The sequence below is a fragment of the Mizuhopecten yessoensis genome, unplaced genomic scaffold, assembly GCF_002113885.1.
Source record: "Mizuhopecten yessoensis strain PY_sf001 unplaced genomic scaffold, ASM211388v2 scaffold11163, whole genome shotgun sequence".
Taxonomy (NCBI): Eukaryota; Metazoa; Mollusca; class Bivalvia; order Pectinida; family Pectinidae; genus Mizuhopecten; species Mizuhopecten yessoensis.
Genome location: NW_018408911.1, coordinates 202,561 through 223,925, shown reverse-complemented (window position 1 = coordinate 223,925; position 21,365 = coordinate 202,561). Strand labels below are relative to the sequence as shown.

Below are 21,365 nucleotides of genomic sequence, written 5' to 3'. Positions count from 1 at the left end.
GTATCATGTACAACATTCGAGTATCATGTACAACATACGACGATCATGAACAACATACGAGTATCGATCATGTCCAACATACGAGTATCATGAACAACATACGATTATCATGAACAACATACGAGTATCATGTACAACATCCGAGTATAATGTACAACATCCGAATATCATGTACAACATACGAGTATAAGTACAACATACGTGTATCATGAACAACATACGTGTATCGTGTACAACATACGAGTATCATGTACAACATACATGTATCATGTACAACATACGTGTATCATGAACAACATACGTGTATCATGTACAACATACGAGTATCATGTACAACATACGTGTATCATGTACAAAATACAAGTATCATGTATATAGGGTGCTATAGGTGCTATAGAGTCACATTTCAACATTTAGGGGCCCACAGGATATTTGAGTCCTGTTTCAGACATCCCGAACAGTTCCAGTCAGGGCATTATAGAGTTATATTTCAGATTTTAGAGTTCAATATCCAGACACAATACAGAAGTCCCATATAGTATAATAACAGAATCTCATGTTGAGTATATGAGTTCCTTGGGGGACGTCAACACCAAAGTCAAATTCAGGACCTCTGTGTCCAACAGGACATTTGAGTCCTATTCCAGACACCAGAGTCCCATTCAGGGCATTTAAATTCAAGGCAGGACAAAGATGTCCTTGGAAGGACAGTAGTATTTCAAATAGGGCACAGGACATCAGAGATAACAACATTGCTGCAGAAAGAGCCTCTGAGCAGCTAAAACAGACCAAAGAAGTATCAGACAAAACATCCGAGTCCAAACCTGGACATCCAAATGCAAGAGAAGACTTCTAAACCAAAACCAGGATATCCCAGTCAAAGGCAAGACATCTGAACCAAAACCAGGATATCCCAGTCAAAAGCAGGACATCTGAACCAAAACCAGGATATCCCAGTCAAAGGTAGGACATCTGAACCAAAACCAGGATATCCTCATCAAAGGCAGGACATCTGAACCAAAACCAGGATATCCCAGTCAAAAGCAGGACATCTTAACCAAAACCAGGATATTCTCATCAAAGGCAGGACGTCTGAACCAAAACCAGGATATCCCAGTCAAAGGCAGAGGACATCTGAACCAAAACCAAGATATCAGAATCAACAGCAAGTCATCAAACCAAAACCAGGATATCAGAATCAACGTCAGGACATTTGATCCTAACTAGAACATCAAAATTCCTGATCAGACATAAGCATCTCAGAAGTGACACCATTGACATAAAGAGTTCTAGGTAGGACACAGAAGTTTCAGGACTGACATTCAAATTGCAGGTGGTACATGTGACAGTCTCATTCAGGACATAAGTACAGAAAATAAAAGTTGAGATATTCGGTGAGTTGTGATTCTACTTCCTCAAGCTACTGGCGCTAACTCTCCATTACGCTAACTATGACATGTTGGACAATGATTTACACGAGGGAATCATTTAATTAATGTTTACAACATACCATACTTCAACACCAGCCCCAGGCATAATCATTACCATGGTGGAAACACACTGTCTGACCAACATACAATTACGTCTAATAAAGATTTGTCAACTTGAAAATTAAAAATTTCAGCTTTTATATTTAAATCATTAATCAAATCAGTTTTAGTCCCAGAAATATCATCATGACTTTAATACAAACAGAGAATATCCAAGATGAAAATAAGTAAATATGATTTAGATTTGTAATTTGTGGTAATGTAAAGGTAAGTTAGGATTGATACTCTGTCACTATACTAGCTACTATACAATACTGATAACCACAGATGTTACTCCCTAATACCACACAACAGTACAATACTGAAGCCATTTCTCATGTACAAGGAACAATCCAGCCATGTTATAAGTACCCTAATGATATTTTGATTAAAACACTTCGAGAAAATAAAAACTCACTTTAGCTCCAGATGGTATGTATCAGGTATATCATGGTTGGGGATTTATAAAGTGATGAATTGTCAAACCTGTGTTACGAGACCACTCTACATTGTCAGATTTATGACTTCGCTCAAGAGTCCTCTAAACATGTTTAAATAGACTACTATTTGTCTAAAGAGACTAACATTTAAAGCGGATTCAAAAACAAGTTCAGATTTCAAAACAGATTCCACTGTCAAAATAGGTTCAACTCTAAGACAGTTACAACTCTCTAGACCAGATTTCAAGTCGTGTTCAACAGAAAACAGATTCAACTTTCAGGACTGATTAAAATACCCACACTTTCACACATTAGGACAGGTACAACTCACAAATGTAAAGCTAATTATATAATTGGGCACATGGACCACAGCGTAGATTGCCCTGCCTGTTTTTACATGGGGAATCACAGATCTTCAGCATGTAGACATCTCCCATGAGGACTCCTATCTCACAAGACTGTTGATATGTACTGCCCTGCTGCCAAAGTCAGCGTTTCAAAGGTCCTACCCCTCCCACAAACCCAGCAGAGGTATGACCCGAGCCTTCTCCTACAAAACCCAGGGGAGGTATGACCCCAGTTCCTTCTAAATTTCCCACAAACACACAATATCTTTCTGAATCAGGAGATTTGGTACACTACACTAAAACATAGTTCCTGCTAATGGATAGAGTTGTTATCAGTAGGGCCTGGCTTAATGTACACTATGTGGAGCTAAATGGCTGTAATTCAATAACTTTATTGTTGGATATTATTTCATTTGCAAAATTAAGAGAATGTATCTAAAGGGTAAAGAGTGAAGATAGCTTACATACCTAAAGTAAGTACATACATAAAAAATAAATTCTCCAGAAATTATTTCACCAAAACCATCAACCATCAGCAACTTTTTATACAGGTTGTTGGGTCCACTCTTTGTATAGAAGAAATGGAGAAAAAAAACGCCTTGATCTGACAAACGAAATTTATTTTCAAATGAACAAAAAATGTCAAATGTCAGAAATCAATTTTATCCAAGATTTATGACACTAACTGTTTAAGGTATATCAAATATCCATTGTCCATATTTCACAAAACGGCTTAAGACACCCGACCAACCATGGTTACCTGGAAGCTACCTGTGTCGGGTAATGAGATCCAGTGTCCACTTCCTGTATTGTCCTCGTAGGTATGCTAGTGTCCAGGAATGATTGTGACCAATGTTTACATGTCAAAACTTCATAACCTCTGACCTCAAAAAACCTAGCCAGGTGTGTATAACTGGAGGGGCACATTTTTCACCTGTAGTGTTAGGGAATTCTGACACCTTCCCAATCTGCTGTTGGCCAATGACCTTCACAAACTGACCAGCAGAGATATGGCTATTCCGTCACCTGTGTGCTGTATGTAAGTGTTAAAAGTCACCAACTGGTGTCGAGTAGGAATCCCTGAAAGGACAAAAGTGGTCAACTCCACTCATATCAAGTCTTGTGTAACAGGAGAAAGAGAAATGCGACGGCCAGACCGGGTTTGAGCCCGGGACCCTCCGCACTCTAGACGGACACTCGACGATCCACCCAGTGCAGTTCCTCTACAATTGTATCATTTTAAGCTGTTCTATGCATTGAATAAATTGAATTAGAGCAAAATCTGAGATGTAAGGAGTATACTTTTGACGTCAAAAATCCAAAATGCAGGTTAAAAAACTTGCGAGCATCTCTCTAAAATATGGAGATTAGTTAGCATGTATGGACTTTACAATGGAAGGATTGAACTCATTCAACCCTGAAGACACATTTGAACTCTTCCAATTCAAAGGTTAGAATAGTCCATTATGAAATTTCAGGGGTGAATGAGTTAATGTTGACACTGGTACAAGTTACAACTCCATTCTTGCTTGACTAGAGGACATGGGGCCATAATGTACCTCATCATCCGATGTAGAGATGTAGCAGGTTTTAATTGTATACATAGGATCATGGTAAACTTCTAGCTTCCTGCTAGAGGGCGCCATTTACATTTAGCTCAAAGGGTGGAGCGGCGGTCTTAGAAGTTGGGGAGGAGTCGCTAGTTCAATTCTTGTTTTAAGGAGAAGTACTATCTCCTGTTTCAGAGAAACTATGAGCAAGGAAGAAACTGTTTAATTCTTTTTGTACCCAAGGAGAAAGCGATTTTATGATGCCTACAGTATGGACATGAATTGTACAGAGTTTGCTACCTGGGCAGGTGGCATCCAGACACACGACAGGAAACCACCAGGTGACTGGGAAGGTTAATTACAGGTAAACCCAAAATGTTATAGATTTCTGCAGAAATCAGCAAGACTGTATCTCTATATAATTGAAAGTCCTGCAGCAATAAAACCCTAAGGAGTCAGAAAAATAGCCAGGCCATGAAAACTAACAGTTTCCTGTGATGTTCATACAATCTAATCAGGCAGACTGTAGGTTAATGTCAAAGTCTTCTCTTACAATTTATTTATATAAAATTTATCTAAAATTTGTTACACATACACATATATGGGTAGACAAATTAATTGAAATGTAAACAGGGTTACGTGAAACTAGAATCCTTTTAACCTTGGCCTTTATCTAAAACAGACCAGGACTGGTAGAGGCAGGTGGCACCGTATCTGGACACACATTTATTCTTCGAAGTTACCACACTAATCACAATTTGTTATTAACATTCTTAGCAGGAAGACAGCGTGTGTGCTCCTTTAAATTTTAATACATGGAGTAATTTTATTTTACAAAGACAATTGTAACTCATAATCAATACAAGGGTTTGCATGATGCACAGTGCTGAAAAAACACCAACAAATAAAATTACATTCAAATACATTTCTTATCCTCGATTAACTGTGCTATTATACCGCCAATCAACTCACTATTCACCAGTGTGGGCCAATCAAAACTTCATTAATAAACAGGCTTTTTACCTCATACCCTCCGATTAAACATGTACGGTATGTAATAAAAGCAAAGTAAAGCATCTGCAGATTTTCATCCTCAAAGGATGAATTGCAGGTTCATTGTAAAGAAATGTACATTACACATATCCATTACATGCTAAGCCAATACACTGATATCATTGTAGTGTACAATAACATGCTGTCTGCCCTGTATACCAGCTTACTCGGGCATCTGTAGACTAGTTGCTCAAGTCCCATAATTATGAATCAACAGTGGGCCTGTGTATTCACTGGGTACCCATCTGCCAACTGACCAATGATGCTACCCAGGGTAATTAAGCCAGATTGGCCAGTTCCAGAAAATTTATTTAGATATTCCTATAGCTTAAAAATTTGATTTCCATATATTTCATGAGAAATTCCTTGCACAATATTAGTTCATACAAGGCAAAGAATTTGTCAGTCAGAATGCTCCAATCTTGTAGCAGTTTGTCTGTAAGTGTTCGTTTACTTCAAATTCTAATCCATAAACATTTATAAACATTTATAAACATGTTTCAACATTTCTGAAATTAGATTTCATAAAAAGTTCAGTTCACTGTTATCAGTAGTTTTAATCAGTGCTGGGACAACTGAGCCTTCTGCCTTATTTATTTAGGAATTTATGTTTCTTTTACCTCACAGTTCAGAATTACAAGCATGTTACCGTATTTATTCAGAAATAAGCACATGTCTGGTAATAAGCTCACCCATATTTATTGAAGTTCAGCGGAAAAGCCAACAAAAAGATTGTCACTGTCCTGTAATTATCATAAGCCCACCCCTTCGTTTGAGTCAGAGATCATGTATTGGCCTCCTGGGCTTATTACAGGATAAATATGGTAAACGCATGCAGGTTAGGTTAAAACTTTTTGCGGGTGAAAATTATAACAAATTGCTTTCTTTTTGTATAACTACAGAGCCAATAAATAAATCTAAATTTGCATTTTTACTGTACTTTGAAACATTTAAAACATAATTTAAGCATAAAGATGTTTTACATAAATATGATCCACAAATCATAAAAGCAAGTCGATTTAATAGTCACTGGCAATATTTAAAAGTTGGTTTTAACCCTGTTGTTACATAGATTTCAATTATAAATATAGATCAACATATTGATAGACTTGCTCAAGTCCACAATCTTAAATTATTAATATAACTTGAAATTCATTTTTCTCTGCAGAGCCGCAGGTGTACGGATTAACGAGTTTCCTATGTCTCTCAATAGGTAACAAACATAGCAGCCAGATATTGTTACATTCTCCGACAATCTATGCCACGATCTGACACCCAAACTTCACTGCTCCCCTGCAGATATTATCACGATCTCAAACACACTGTTTTACTATAGTATTGCCTTAAGCTTATACATCTTTCATCACGACATTAAATATCTATAATAATATTTTGAGGCTGATTCAAGAGAAGGGTATTTTTTTTCAAAGCGAACTTAGACAGAATTTAGTGCTATGAAGTGAATATGGTTGAATGAAGTAATTTGTGTGGGTATTTTTTTTATAATTTCCTGTCTTATCTTAGATACACTCAGTGGATGCGTGCACCGCATGAGAAGTATTTAACACACTGCTGAGATATAATCTAGCTTAGTCAACACATGGGTAACTTGTGGGTAGCTAGCTTGTATACCATGTCCCTGGTTTTAATAAACTGCCAAAGTACACTAAAGTTCCACCATTAAACAACAAACACACTACGGAATCTGTCAGCAGTGTTTCCCTAGGCTACCTCTGGTTAGCCTGTTGTCAGGGTAACGATGACCAGGGAGTTTCATGATATTTCAGAGAGACAGCACTTTAAACGGCACTATAAAACAAGAGGCCCATGGGCCTTAACGGTCACCTGAGTCTATAGTATTTATTTTTGTTGTTGAAATATGTACCAATTTGAGTAAAAAATAGTATAATGTTACCTTAACTTTGTCAGGACCATGAGCTGATCATTCCTAGACCAATTTTAAGTGAGATCGGCCTATTAGAACTTAGTAGCAAAATAGCAGCCATGGCAGCCAAATTGTATTTCTGATTGACCCGAAAAATAACAACACTTTGTCAGGACCATGATTCGATCATTCCTACAAAGTTTCAGTTCAATCGGCCAAGTAGATCTTTACTTTAAGTTTGAAATAGTTTACCAAAATGGCAGCCGTGGTGGCCATATTGGATTTCTGATCGACCCGAAAAATAACAACACTTTGTCAGGACCATGAGGCGATCATTCCTACCAACTTTCAGTTCAATCGGTCCAGCAGAACTTGACTTTAAGTTTGAAATAGGTTTTCAAAATGGCGGCCGTGGCGGCCATATTGGATTTCTGATCGACCCGAAAAATAACAACACTTTGTCAGGACCATGAGGCGATCATTCCTACCAACTTTCAGTTCAATCGGCCCAGCAGAACTTGACTTTAAGTTTGAAATGTAAAATGTTAACGGACGACGGACGACGGACGACGGACGACGGACGACGTACGACGGACGACGGACGACGGACGACGACGGACGAAAACGGATAGCAATAGGTCACTTGAGCTAAAGCTCAGGTGACCTAAAAACAACCTTGAGAAGCCTCGATCACCATCTGTAGACACCCTCTTCATTCGTATGTGTTTTTGTTACCTACATCTTACAACAGAATGTTCCTTTATGAATTGAGAAATATAATATAATTTGTATTGAAATTGGGAATATATTCTTCATTTTGGGTCATTTTGGAAAAATACATCAATTTTAAGCAAGGGGATGTCGACAGCCTGTATCCAGCAGTAAAGTTTAGCAAACAAACCATGTAAATAACACAGAGATGGCAACACCTGTCCTACAGACCCTACCTCACAACCATGTAAATACCATGGAGATGGTTACACTTGTCCTACATCCCCTACCTCACAACCATGTAAATACCATGGAGATGGTTATACTTGTCCTACAGACCCTACCTCACAACAATGTAAATACCATGGAGATAGTAACACTTGTCCTACAAACCCTACCTCACAACCATGTAAATACCATGGAGATGGTTACACTTGTCCTACAGACCCTACCTCACAACAATGTAAATACCATAGAGATGGTTACACTTGTCCTACAGACCCTACCCCACAACCATGTAAATACCATGGAGATGGTTACACTTGTCCTACAAACCCTACCTCACAACCATGTTAATACCATGGAGATGGTTACACTTGTCCTACATACCCTACCTCACAACCATGTTAATACCATGGTGATGGTTACACTTGTCCTACAGACCCTACCTCACAACCATGTAAATACCATGGTGATGGTTACACTTGTCCTACAGACCCTACCTCACAACAATGTAAATACCATGGAGATGGTTACACTTGTCCTACAAACCCTACCTCACAACCATGTAAATACCATGGAGATGGTTACACTTGCCCTACATACCCTACCTCACAACCATGTTAATACCATGGTGATGGTTACACTTGTCCTACAGACCATACCTCACAACCATGTAAATACCATGGAGATGGTTACACTTGTCCTATTGGTTTCTGACTATTTCTTGAGAACTTTGTTTGCATTTTTAAATAATAAACTTGCATGCAGATTACTGTTCATAATGAAAATGCATTAAATTTTCATTTTAGATAATTATATACAGGCAGTTAACATTTATATTGACTATAGAAATGAATATTTGAGATTTGTTTGCTGTGTGAGGTCATAGTTGCCAGAGATAAAAGCAGTTTTATTGTTCTTTTATTACCTGTGCATACAAAATAAAAAACTTCACTTTCACGCACCAGTATTTCTCTTAATCTACCTCTGTTAAACAGCATGCAAGTACATCAAATAATTGAACAAAACAGAATATTGCTATAAAGATATAAAGGCGATAACGACGCCACCCAGGAGATCTTTTGTTGACAGACACTGTTCAAACCATATTTGCAAATCTTCCAAATTTTTTACATGCCAGAAACTACATGTATGTGACAAAAAAATTGAATATAGATAAAATTATCCCTAATCAACAAAACAATTCTGTAATATATGATATTTTAAGCTGTTCTGTACAATGAATAAATTAACTTTGAGCAAAATGCAACATGTAGACAAAGGATTCTGCAGATTTCAAAAATTACTTTTCATTAAAAATAAAGGTGTCTCGATCAGCCTCAAAAATAAGAGAATTGGTAAATATGTAAATAAACTTAAGTTTATGAAAGTGACTAGAATCAAAATTATAATTTAATCAAAACAATGTTAGCCTAATGGATTATCATGTATGTCCTTTAAACCAAAAACAATTCCACCCGAATAGCTAGACAGACTATAATGTAACAGCATCAATCCTTGTCTTGGTCATATTTACCTGTCTAATTACGTACAAGGCGGGCGGTCAAACATTTACGTGTGTGTGTTAGGGTGTCGCGAGAGTAAGTCAAACAGAAGGCACTATACCTTTATGTATACACCTCTTACACGGCCCGATTACCCACGGAATTTTGTATGCATTGATATTAAATTTTTTATGGACACTTGATATAAAAAAAAAACATCCCTAAATTGCTTTTTGTTTGTCCGATGGAAAATTTAAGAGACATACGAGGATTAAGAATTGTCGTTAGCCGTAAATTTTAGTGTTATCTCATGTCCTGGTTTAGCGCAATATGAACACGAACCTCTGCGACCCCGTAAATCATTAGGAACACAAACCTCTTCAACACAGTAAATCATTGCACTATTTCTATTCAAAATAACACTATTTTCATCACTTGCGCAAAAGCAAGTGTTTTGCTAAGCACTTTTAATTTTAAAAAAAAATATTGATTGACTTCATTCCATAATATATGGCACAAAACCTGAAACAGACAATGAAATAGTTAGTCTGACACACATAACCTGAAACAGACAACAAAATAGTTAGTCTGACACACAAAACCTGAAACAGACAACAAAATAGTTAGTCTGACACACAAAACCTGAAACAGACAACAAAATAGTTAGTCTGACACACAAAAACCTGAAACAGACAACAAAATAGTTAGTCTGACACACAAAACCTGAAACAGACAACAAAATAGTTAGTCTGACACACAAAACCTGAAACATACAACAAAATAGTTAGTCTGACACACAAGAACAGGCCTGCAGATAAAACATGACCGACAAAAATGTAGACAAAACTATAAGTCAGAAAGAAATTTGGAAAGACAGAAAAAGTGAACACAGTCATCAACAACTGAACAAGATATAGACAGACAGAAAATTAGACAAATATAAAAGACTAGACAGACAGATATATTGTTTGGAAAGACAGACAGACAGACAGGGGGAAATCAAAGGCAGTCGACAGCTAAATAAGTCAGACAGACAGACAGACGTTTGGAAAGAAAGAAATTCAAAGGTTATGGCTGGAACAAGGTATACAGTCAGAAATCTAGATTGACAGACAACAGACTAGGAGATTGATCCAGGATGGGTCAAGATGTGATATAAGCAGTTTCCAGAAGAAGATTGTGCAAAATACATGGTTTTTATATATGTAATTGAAAAACAAAAGGCTGGGTGTTGTTCTAAAGTTATCAAACTTTCTGTCAGTATCAAATAGACATGTAGACAGAATAGAATGACATCAAAGCAGGCAGACAGACAGATAGACAGAATAGAATGACATCAAAGCAGGCAGACGGACAGATAGACAGAATAGAATGACATCAAAGCAGGCAGATGGACAGATAGACAGCATAGAATGACATCAAAGCAGGCAGACGGACAGATAGACAGAATAGAACTTCATCAAAGCAGGCAGACAGATAGATAGACAGAACAGAACGACATCAAAGCAGACAGACGGACAGATAGACAGAATTTCTAGAATGACATCAAAGCAGGCAGACAGACAGATAGACAGAATAGAATGACATCAAAGCAGGCAGACGGACAGGTAGACAGAATAGAATGACATCAAAGCAGGCAGACGGACAGATATACAGAATAGAATGACATCAAAGCAGGCAGACGGACAGATAGACAGAATAGAACAACATCAAAGCAGGCAGACAGACAGATAGACAGAACAGAACGACATCAAAGCAGACAGACGGACAGATAGACAGAATAGAATGACATCAAAGCAGGCAGACGGACAGATAGACAGAATAGTACAACATCAAAGCAGGCAGACAGACAGATAGACAGAAAAGAACGACATCAAAGCAGACAGACGGACAGATAGACAGAATAGAATGACATTAAAGCAGGCAGACGGACAGATAGACAGAATAGAATGACAACAAAGCAGGCAGACGGACAGATAGACAGAATAGAACAACATCAAAGCAGGCAGACAGACAGATAGACAGAACAGAACGACATCAAAGCAGACAGACGGACAGATAGACAGAATAGAATGACATTAAAGCAGGCAGACGGACAGATAGACAGAATAGAACAACATCAAAGCAGGCAGACAGACAGATAGACAGAAAAGAACGACATCAAAGCAGACAGACGGACAGATAGACAGAATAGAATGACATTAAAGCAGGCAGACGGACAGATAGACAGAATAGAACAACATCAAAGCAGGCAGACGGACAGATAGACAGAATAGAATGACATCAAAACAGACAGACGGACAGATAGACAGAATAGAACGACATCAAAAAAGGCAGACGGACAGATAGACATAATAGAACGACATCAAAGCAGGCAGACGGACAGACAGACAGAATAGAACGACATCAAAGCAGGCAGACGGACAGACAGACAGAATAGAACGACATCAAAGCAGGCAGACGGACAGATAGACAGAATAGAATGACATCAAAGCAGGCAGACGGACAGATAGACAGAATAGAATGACATCAAAGCAGACAGACGGACAGATAGACAGAATAGAATGACATCAAAGCAGGCAGACGGACAGATAGATAGAAGTGAAAACAGACAACTAACAAGTAAGCTAACCTGAGGCAGACAGAAAACTCAACAGATGGACCATACACTTATATTGTTTATCTGGAAGAACGTAAACAAAATGGCCATAACCTTCAGATAGAAGCAGTCTAATTTCAAAAGCAACCATATCTTTTGACTTTGCACTCGAGAACTCTTTCTGAAAATAAAACAAGTCCTATAAATAAACTAATAACACAGCTTTTCTTTAACTTCAGTCGAATTCAATTTACTCATCAAAACACAGATTCTTAGTAACTATTCTATATTTTAGAACCCACTTTATGTACTTGCCTCGAAAATATTGGCTTGAATTCACTGACTGGAATTTGGGGTTTTTTCCAGTTCCTGAGACTCCGCTGGCCTTCCCCTCACCATGAATCATAAATATAAGCTATGGACTTCATATCCAAACAGATATAAACTAGGACTGCTCTGGAGGGTTTCTTATAGACCTTGATTAAAATGCGTCAATTATCATGAATGACTATTTCTTTATCAGAAAAAAAAATTAATTTCTGGTGCTTGTATTGTAAAACACATTTGTTCGGAGATATATCCCTAAATCTTTTGAAGAACATTGGTGACTAATACCCAAATGTATATGTTCAATGTTCTTAAACACTAAAATTTATGTAAACAGAAGAAACTTTCACCAACGGCTATCCCAAAATTACAAAGTACCTAACAGAAGAAACTTTCCCCAAAAATTACACAGTACCTAACAGAAGAAACTTTCACCAACGGCTACCCCAAAATTACACAGTACCTAACAGAAGAAACTTTCACCAACGGCTATCCCAAAATTACAAACTACCTAACAGAAGAAACTTTCCCCAAAAATTACACAGTACCTAACAGAAGAAACTTTCACCAACGACTATCCAAAAATTACACAGTACCTAACAGAAGAAACTTTCACCAACGGCTACCCCAACATTACACAGTACCTAACAGAAGAAACTTTCACCAACGGCTACCCCAACATTACACAGTACCTAACAGAAGAAACTTTCACCAACGACTATACCAAAATTACACAGTACCTAACAGAAGAAACTTTCACCAACGGCTACCCCAACATTACACAGTACCTAACAGAAGAAACTTTCACCAACGGCTACCCCAACATTACACAGTACCTAACAGAAGAAACTTTCACCAACGGCTACCCCAACATTACACAGTACCTAACAGAAGAAACTTTCACCAACGGCTATCCAAAAATTACAAAGTACCTAACAGAAGAAACTTTCCCCAAAAATTACACAGTACCTAACAGAAGAAACTTTCACCAACGACTACCCCAAAATTACACAGTACCTATTCATTAACGTTTGTTTTCAGAGCCTGCTTCAGAGGTCCAGTCCTACTTGTTCCGTCACCAGTAGACAAATATGTCTCTATCATAATACAGATGTTCAAACTCTGGCAAACGCTGTAGAGCTCTTACTTATAGCTAAGTCATCTTTGTATAATTACCAGAAGAATGTTGTACGCCATGAAAATTTGCCTTTGCATATATTATACTAATTTCAATCGTTTTTTATAATATGTAAATTTTGTTCTTAGAAACTTTTTTTCGCACATTGTATATAAACATAAATGAATTGATTTATTCACAATTTTTTCCTGTATCAAACACTATTTTGGTGCCCTTTCCTAGAGACCTTGACCTAATAGAGTTATACTAATTGCATTCCCTATATTCCGCTGATACAACATCTATCAATGACCTTGACACTGACAACTCAATATCCTGAATGGGAAATGTTAGTTATAATTGTATTTAAAATATTATACATGATATTGACCGAGAAAAAAACCAAAATAGGGCATTGAAAATAACCTCTGATGTTAAATGACCTTTCTCTGTGACCTTGACATGATGTACATTGAATGTAGCTATCCAGAACATTTTATGTACACTCCGCCATAATATATATTCTCAAACGAGAAAGTACACAACTGCCTATAACTGATAGTTATTACCAAACCTAATGGGTTGTAGAGGACAGCGAGCATGCTATACCGTGACAAGATCGTATAAAAAAGGGACATCATTAGTCGATGTCCTTTTTTTTCTCCAAGTGAAGAAAATTGTCAAGCTGTACAGGTCGAGGCAAATCAAAGGAATGTTGAATGAATTATGCTGTGATCTGTTTAAGGGTCGCCATAACAATGATTAGCTTTACATTTTTTACACCATTTTAATGTTCAGTCATGCACGAGTAGAATTCCTCACCAAACATACATGTCGTGTTTCACCGTAATTTCATGAATATTTGATATCATTTATGGGAACGTATGAGTCACATTGAACATATATGGATAAGACGGTTGTTTAATAGCCTTAGTACAATGAAGTCGGAGAGACAGAAGTGTCGGGAAGCCTTGGCTTGGTAACATTTACGTCGAGCAAACCAGAAACATAAAGGCTGTGCCAATTTCCGATTTATTTTTTCTTCAATATTGACATGAATTTGACATTGGAATTGCAAAGAATTTGAAAATTTATACAAAAATTACATCTCATTCTCATTATCTAATCCTATTTTCTTTATATAGTACATGCGAGTCAGAAATATTTTCAATTTTCTTAAATATTTTAATAAAGCAAGAATATGTACTGTGGAAGATAAAAGATTTAAAACAAATTACGTTTAATGACCCAAAGATAATCACATCTCTTGTAGTGTTACCTCAAAATCTTTAATAACAGAACGACTAGAATTTTTGTCCTAAAACTTCAAACAACATATGTTTTTACGAGTATACTATCATTACCAACTTGTGGTTGCCCCTATCCTCCATTTTTCATATACTGAACCCGATATACCATGAACAACACCACCACTTGTTTCATACAAACTTGATGTGCCGAATTGTAATACATATACACCTTACAGCTCAACAGTAAAGTTTTAGAAATTCACAAATCTTATTATCTTTTTCTTCTTCAAATAAACAAGAAACACAAAGACCCTTTGTTCTTCATCTTCACCATAAAATTAAACCTTTTAAATTTTAATCAATAGGGGTCCAAGTTCCACTTCATTCTGTTATTACTTTGAATATTGTTGACAAGGAAGTGACGGTAAGCTGACCAAACTTGTACTGTAGATGTAAGCAGCTATCTTAAATGTTAAGCGTGGACTTTGTTGTAGTAAAATACATACCCAGGTAGGAGAAATTAATGGGTAAAGGGATAGATATACAAGTCTTTGATGTTCGTGAGAGGCAGCCTCTCAAGATTAGTTTTTTTAACAACAACAAAAAATACCGGATATATAAGCGTACAAACGGGATACTTCCAACTCATTCAAATTTTTAAACCCCTTCAAAACATACAATCTAGCACCAATTTGAACCAAATATAGATGATTTATTCTCAAATATGATTTTTAGTTCTTCAATATTTTCCGAGATGGGTCTGTAAAAATAGAATGTTGTATTTTTATTGTTGTATGTAGGGGTTCTATTTCATATATGATTTTATTACCCGTGTATCATATACACTTTTGAGTATTTTAATGTAATGTACCTATCAAACAGGTAACTGTTAAACTTTGTTATATTACCATATTATGTCTGTTAAAAACCCTGGACCCGAGCTTGTCCTTCAGGGAATAAAAGCCAAAAGAGCTTAATAGGCTATTCACAAATTTGACCAAAGCATTATGCAAAAAAAAAAGAATCTTTTCCAGAAGTGACCACCTGGAACCATCTATAAAATCTATTTAAAAAGAGTTTAACAAGAGGAGGGGTGTGGGGGTATTATAGGTAATATACGGTAATATAATAGTACTGTGCTAGATCTCTTATCTTTTTTCAAAAGTTTAGCTATCATTACCGAGATTGAATTCATCAATAAAACTTCCCGTGAAACATTCATGAAGATTACATGTTATAACAAAAGCCGAGTTTTCAAAGCCTAATAAACATTTGCTATTTCTTGTTATGACTTTGTGAATAACTGGTTGAACTTATGATGTAATGAATACCCCATACAATCTCTATGTCTGGGATAAAAAAAGTGATTACCTCTGTCCGATTAATATGTATAATGATCACCATATTACAAGACACGCCATGTCGGAATATTAAGCTATGTACCGCACAAAATTGCACGGGACGACGCCAATGAAAAGGACACGTGGAGAGTTTATTACAAACCCATATTTTCTCACCAAATCTTTTGCATCTACCAATTCCTGGATAACAAGTAATAGATGAAGTAGGGCTGGTTAATTCAGACATCTTCACTATGCCGTGAGGAAACATGATAATGAGCCAATCAACAGCTATCTCCCAAATCATTATATACATGCTCTCTAATAGAGAGTGTAGGAAGGCATGTTTACTTACTATCAGAGACCTCCGATCACAGATGTCTGCGTGTCCTGGTGTTCCATTGTTACAAGCTGACTTATGTCTATAGTGTCCCTAAATCATCAATTAATGTCACTTTTGTCTGCTAAACCTCTTAAAACTTCAAAATGTATAGTGCTTCAATAAAAATTATCTATAAAACATTAATGTAATTTTTATCCTAAAATCTGTCAAGTAAAATTAGTGAAGTGCTCAAACTTGATCCCAATTATAATTATCTCATTTAAAGAGTAATTTTATCCTTAAAGTTCCTTTTTTTTGCAATTCCCCTTGATAATCAATTAGGTATTAATGTAATCATGATCCTGCCATTATTTTTAATTTTAAGAATGGCCTATTGCGTTCACTGCTAACCAACCATGAAAAAAGTCAATGGGCCATCGTAACCTTTCAATTTCCACTTAAGACTCTCGATATTTGCCTGTGGGTTTTTTTTAGTATTAAGGACAATTTGAACTGTGTGGGCCTCAAATTATGTCAGATCCTGATCAAAAGGGCGCCTCTCTGATAGCTTTACAGAAAATGATACTTCTCCTTTTTCTAAGTCTCATCTACTTCTTTCTTTCACTTAAAATATCTCAGTGACAATTCACAGAACAAGCTGAACATGTTCCACAAACTTAAGTGCCAAATAGAGTCTGCACAGTCTCTCTTCCACTTAAAAAGTGTTGAGCAGGAATATTCAATAGAATCTCAAATCTTTTCCATAACTTCTGAAATATACATCTGCCAGCAATATTTTAACATCTTTCATGTAGACATCATGTAGTACCAATTATGAGACACAGCTACAGGTAAGTTAATTAATGCTAAAGCCGAGGATTGACATCCAGGGCATATATCCTGACCCCTATGTTGCTCACATCAGCTATAAAGATTGGCCCTTATGTTCTGTATGGCCCAACAGCACCAACAGCTCGCTATTTATATATACTTAAAATGTTCCCATTATTGTCAATTTTAAATTTCAACCGTTAACAGTAACAACGATAAGGCAGTATACATGAGAATATCATAACACTGAATATATGTAAAAAAAAATAACTCGGTCATCTCCTATAATTCTGGGGGAAGGAAAATATATCTCCTTAGAAAAGGTTTTTTTTTCTTAATGACTTGGAATTTTTTTTATCTTGTAAACAAATTTTAAACACACCCCACTTTTTTTTTAGAGTGGCACCTTTGTTATGTGACTCCCTATCATAACGGACAACGAAATCCAGCTCAAACCCCAGGCAGTAGCCAGTGTCAACATGTACATCCAGTCGATGGGTTTACGATAGGTTTATTGTCTACATAATGTTTCCCATCGCTCAATGAACAACATAAATACCATGACACATATACAAGTACTTTGTAGGTGAAACGAAAGACGATTTCGTATATATAATAAACATACACGCTAATATACAATAGAGGAAACTTCACACGCATTTTTTTGTATTGCTATAATAGATACTTACGGTATATTGCCATGGTTAATCCAAGCTGTAAACAATGCACTCGGTCCGATTCCTTTTGGTCTCTGATTGGAAAAGAATGGCTAATACAAACTTATCCTCATGTCGGTTACAGCATCCCTCCAACTCACAGTTCCAATTCGAACTGCAACTAACACTTGGCAGAAGTTACCCTTTCCGTGGGGTGCGTACGAGGTACGGTAATATATTATCTATAAATCCACGACACATTTAAATGTCCAACAGTTGCTTCCTCTCATATGAAAATTTTAAATAGGGTGAATTTTACATCCCAACAGGAGAAGATCTAGTCTTATGCTGAAGCCTTCACAACAGACTTTCATTCGGCGTTGACGGCCTATCGGGATGAAACATGTGTTGTATTTTCACTTTGCCACTGCCGACTAGCTAGAGTACGCCTGTGTGTAGTTTAGTTTCCACTTCAGTGCGCTGTAGCCTCCACATAGGCAGGGATCCCAATACATGTGTGGCGGTCTGCCCCGCCAGTAGTAGCATCTACGGTTGTGAGGGCGACATTGAGCCAGCGACCCGACTGATGGTGATCTCTCACTCAAAATAATTAGGATTTGTGGCAAATGATTTGGAACAACAGGGGGCTACAGGCATATATTTCATTCACCGATAAAACAATTATCTGTCAAACATCCATTCGAGCATAAAAGCCAGGGTAGATGCTATCATTTACTTTCATATATATAGACCCAAGATTGGCATAAACCTAACATAGCAAGTTCATCTTCTAAGTGAAAGGCTATAGCGGTTGAAATAGTATTTACGTATATATAATCAAGGTAATTGGCCACTGAAATTAACACGTAAGACGAACGCCTAGCGTGTCCATGTAAACAGTCTCCCCCCACACTGTAGATGTATCGCTCTCGACTCCTACATATAGTTACTGATTTCACCCGAAGTGACGAAAATTCGTTCTGTAGTATTGGTATTTTTGATACAGTGCTCGATAGTACAATGCCAATGTGAGCTTTTATTTGTTTTATTATTATTATTTAATCGGGAATGGTTTCACGTGAGTTCAGGGCTACGGGGCATCTAATAAAACACATAACTGGTTACAATACGTCTTCCCGAGCTCTGACAACATACTTTGGTCTATAACAGACACATTTTGAAACTTAACAAAAACCGTTCACGTTGGAACTGAATATGTCTTCTATGCTGTCGTTATCGAATTTGTCTTTCTTTCCAGATAAAAAATATCATAGATGTATGGCATTAGTTTCGGTGACCAGCACGCGAGATCCCTCCCGCTAAGACACACTGACGTGTATATAGAATTAAATACCTTGGAATTTAGCATGCAACCTTTCCCCCGTTGGATTTTGTCCATTCTGCCGCCTCTTGTTACCAAAAATGACGTCATGCTAATAAAATGAACCCTTTTTAAAGAGAAATGCAGACTCTCTCGTATATATAATTTTATTTATGCCTGCAAGCTTTTAAATAGGAACAAAAAACCGAGTAACAGTAAAAGTTAAGAACTTTTAGGGACGATACTTTTTATGTCCAATTCGATTTGCGGCAACTCCGCATTCGCACTGTTAGAGTCATGGACACGATAAGTCTGCTGGCCAATTTTTGTTTATATTTGAAATGACAGGCAACGAATAAAGTGAGTAACGTTTTCAGATCTTTTACATAGAACATCTGGCTTTATATATAACTCGATTAAAATGAGACACAGGGACACGGCAACCCAGATACATGTCTCTTCACGCAAACCGGAACCGGTGAAACAGACATAACTGTAAATTGGGACAAGCAAACCGGAATCAGAGACCAGGGGCCTGTTCGTTTATGCGGAACAACCGGTTTGACCGTTTAAACGAAAACGGCTATGGAGACAGGCGACCGGAAACGGGAACATGTGATAGTGTAAACCATGAACAGGATCACAATGAACAGGTAATTGGGAAACCATTGATAGGGACACGGAAAAATGTAAAATGGAAACAGGAAAACATGTTCACGCCGAAAAGAAACCGGAAAGAATAACAGAAAAACGCATACTGGAAACAATGACACATATGCAAGCAACATAGATGCAAACCGGAAATATGGACAGATGGAACTGCAAGTGGAAACCGGAAACACATAGACACAAAAAAAGTGAATACAACCACACGAACATCAGAAAACAGCCTTTCAGGAACAAAGACACACATACTAGAATCAGGAACAGTTTGACTATATGAACCTAACCTCAGTTAAGATTTATTACATTGACCTTGGTTTTGATACATTTCATCGACCTCAGTTTTATGACCCAAACCATAGTTCGGGTTATGTATTACCCGACTGAAGTTGTGATGGTATGATGATGATCTTGGTGTAGATATATGACCTTGACCTTTGTTTGTATGACCCCTAGGATTCGTGTCACGTCATGATTACATACAGATCTATGTGGCATGATATGTAAGTGTGATAGCACCATATCAAATCACCGTCCCAATCGCTCTATCACACACAGAAACCAATAGTACCTGCACCATTTTAACAATGACGGGAAAAGCACATGGAAACACACATGTCTGGCGCGTGATAGTTAGAGGTGATGTCGACAAACGCTAACACAAAATTATACTTTAAAGGTCAAATCACAACTGCAGTTAAAACTGCATGATCAGATTACAAAATAGTTGTGAGTGATCATGATTTTGGTGAATATTTCGTGATATTACATTTCACATAAACTGCCATCACAAACAAATACAATAAAGAAATTGCACAGAGACATGTACCAGCATAAAGACAACATATGATGCACGTGGTTGCTCACGGAAGCGAATCAATACTACATTTGCATATCTGGTCTCGGTTCCATATCTAGTGTCCTGACGGCAGGCAGTCCATAGGATCAGAATGTATTTTCGGCACGGTTGTTTCTAATAGTATGATTTAATTCGAAATCCCAAGACAAAAAAATAAATTATCTTAATCGGACACCATCGCGGGTTTATCAACCACACATTGTGAGAAATGAAACTATTAACGTCATTATTCCCATATTATAGAGTAATATTATTTTAGTGCCGACGTCTAATCCGCGATAAGGTTATGGCGTGAATCACCAAGGCTCTAATCGTCCGGCGCTGTGGTCTGGCGCATAGGCGCCTGCAAAACGCTTTCTATTTTAAACAAATTAAAAACAAAATGAACTTTCTAAATGTATCAATTATGGAACTAATTTGTGATAAAACGATAACTTTTTAATACATGCATATGCTTAGTTTCGCTAAGGTATTACGACATCGCCCTTGATATTGTATATGTGTTATAATGTATTTTTGTTAATTGAGTCGCTTGATTAGTGTGGTAATAGGTTTATGGCCCCAAGTCGCAGGCCTGTGATACGAATACCATCTGTCCAAGTTGACAATTTCGACAAATCCCCCCACAAATCATTGTATCGGCTGAATGATCACCATTCGTTTTGCAGCTATCTGGTAATCAGACGCCCGTCGATGAGAAAGAGCGGATAATCTCGATAGGGGTCTGGCATTATCTCTGACCTGCTATTCGTCATAATACAAACCTGGGACAGAAATGTGTGTAGCCGGTGACAAATTTGTCACGTTTAACTTTAGTGATAATTATGCATTGTTCCGT

At 37.2% G+C, this 21,365-nt stretch overlaps 1 protein-coding gene across 2 annotated transcripts in view; it reads right to left on the bottom strand.

Annotated features, from left to right (window-relative positions):
* LOC110467153 (inactive tyrosine-protein kinase transmembrane receptor ROR1-like) overlaps positions 1 to 18,271 on the bottom strand; it is a 238,023-nt gene extending 219,752 nt beyond the window's left edge. Inside the window, exon 1 of one of the 2 annotated variants that reach the window (XM_021524103.1) lies at positions 17,718 to 18,271. In XM_021524103.1, coding sequence (XP_021379778.1) covers positions 17,718 to 17,730 — 13 coding nt within the window. In that variant the 5' untranslated portion in view covers positions 17,731 to 18,271. The remainder of the gene's footprint in view (positions 1 to 17,717) is intronic. The other variant, XM_021524101.1, reaches the window with a different exon arrangement.
* Positions 18,272 to 21,365: the final 3,094 nt, after the last annotated feature.